Source organism: Geospiza fortis, unplaced genomic scaffold (assembly GCF_000277835.1).
Source record: "Geospiza fortis unplaced genomic scaffold, GeoFor_1.0 scaffold130, whole genome shotgun sequence".
NCBI classification, from domain to species: domain Eukaryota; kingdom Metazoa; phylum Chordata; class Aves; order Passeriformes; family Thraupidae; genus Geospiza; species Geospiza fortis.
Window position 1 is genome coordinate 6,343,953 of NW_005054300.1, and position 1,814 is coordinate 6,345,766.

Genomic DNA, 1,814 nt, shown 5'->3' on the forward strand with positions numbered 1-1,814 from the left:
TGGGCAGTCCTGGGTCGGGCTCCTCACTGAGCAGTTTCCACCCCCTGGACCTACAGCCTGGACATTCCACTGTCCCTCCAGTGGGATCTGCATTTGGCTCCCCTCTTGGCAGTGGGTGCTTAGGCTGCAGGAGCAGGGCTGTGCAGCTCAGGGGAGGAGGGGTTCCCAGCAGTCCTGGGCCTGCTGAGCACAGCATGTGTGTGTTGCCTCCCCTCTAGAAGTGGAGCCTTTCAAGTCCCCCTACCTCTCTGAGAAGATCCTGCTGCGGCTCCTGAAACACCCCAATGTCATCCAGGAGCTCAAGTTCGACCGGAAGAACAAGAAGGCAGCAGAGCATTACCTCTACCAGCGCAACCGCCCTGTCGACTACTTCGTGCTCATCCTGCAGGTGCTGGGGCAGCAGCGAGCCGAGCGTGGCAGGCCTGGCCCTGTTTTCTCCTTGCCACCTTATTCTGGGCTGCTTCTAATAGCAAAGATGCCCATCCTCTTGTGTGGGACAGCAGGGGTCCCTGCAGCCTGGGTGGGTCAGGAGCACGGGGTGCTTGTCTGAGAGGGTTTTCCTCCTCCTTCCAGGGGAAGGTGCAGGTGGAGGTTGGCAAGGAAGGACTGCGCTTTGAGAATGGGGCCTTCACCTACTATGGTGTCCCTGCCATCATGGCTGTTGTCTCCTCAGGTGAGGCCTCTGTGGGCTCCCTCTGGCCCTGCCTTTGTTTCAGCAGCACCATGGAGGCTAAACCAGCTGGTGCCCGGAGAAGGGGCTGGCCATGGGGTGGGGTGGCCCTGCTTTGGGGCGTGGGGCAGGAGCCCTTCCTCTGCATTCCCACACCTCCAACTGTCGTTTCAGAAAACGATGTGCGAAAAATGGGAAGCCTGGCAGGATCCTCCTTCCTACGTAAGTATTTTGGGACAGGCTGAGGCCCTAAAACCTCTCTGCAGCACTGGCTGGCTGGAGGAGCTTTGGCTTTTCTCCCCATGCAAAACGGCTCAGACTCTGTGCTGAGGTAGACAGAGAAACAACATGCTGAGGGGCTGATGCAGCAAAGACCCCACAGAGTGACTTGGAGGTCCCTTTGAGGTCCCTTTGATGTCCTTTTGAAGTTTCTACCATATGCTGGCTCTCTGCTGGTGGGTCCCAGCACAGCTGGTGCTGCAAGGGGCACTGCCCACAGGTGGGTGTTATACTCATTCTAGGTCTCATATAACACCTCTAGACCCATTTGCCTTCCTGAGGCTCAGGGCACAACCTGAACATGGGCCCCACATTGGGCTGCTTGGGAATTGCAGAGATGGGCTGATTTACCTGTGAGCTATTTGCATGTGGTGGTGGGAAATTAGCTGAGTGCCAATAAATTCCCTGCCTGCAGAGCTGATGGGTTACGAAGCAGATCCCCTGCTTGCAGGAGTTGAGAGGGAGCTCTGACTAGAGGAGACTGAGGTGTCCCCTTCTTTGCTATAACCCCTACAAAGGTTTGGTCCTGTGAGGCTCAGGAGCAGGTTGAGGTGCTGCCCAATCCCAGTCCTTCACATCCCTCATCCAAACCCCAGATGCTGCAGTCAGATCTGCAGTGCTGATGGTAAGCTGAGATGCTCTACCTGCCTAATCAAAACAGGGACCTACTAAATGCAATCTTTGTGGAGAGGTAAAGAGGAATGCCATCAAGAGAACAGGGGGAGCCTCTTGGGGCAGGTGGCTCTCTCTGGTGGATCTCAGTCTTTCTGCAGCTCTAGAGTTCACCTGTTTCCTGCTGCTTGCTCTGCCTCCGTGCAGAAGGCTGGCTCTGGACTGATGGATTAACCCCTCAGTGCACATTCCT

General features: G+C 56.3%; 1 protein-coding gene across 1 annotated transcript in view; it reads left to right on the plus strand.

The window, feature by feature from the left end:
- Positions 1-1,814, plus strand: part of CNNM1 (cyclin and CBS domain divalent metal cation transport mediator 1) — a gene marked incomplete at its 5' end in the record, with an annotated part of 18,150 nt that overhangs the window by 11,342 nt on the left and 4,994 nt on the right. The window contains 3 exon segments of the mRNA XM_031061541.1: positions 219-388; positions 574-673; positions 845-892. Coding sequence (XP_030917401.1) covers positions 219-388; positions 574-673; positions 845-892 — 318 coding nt within the window.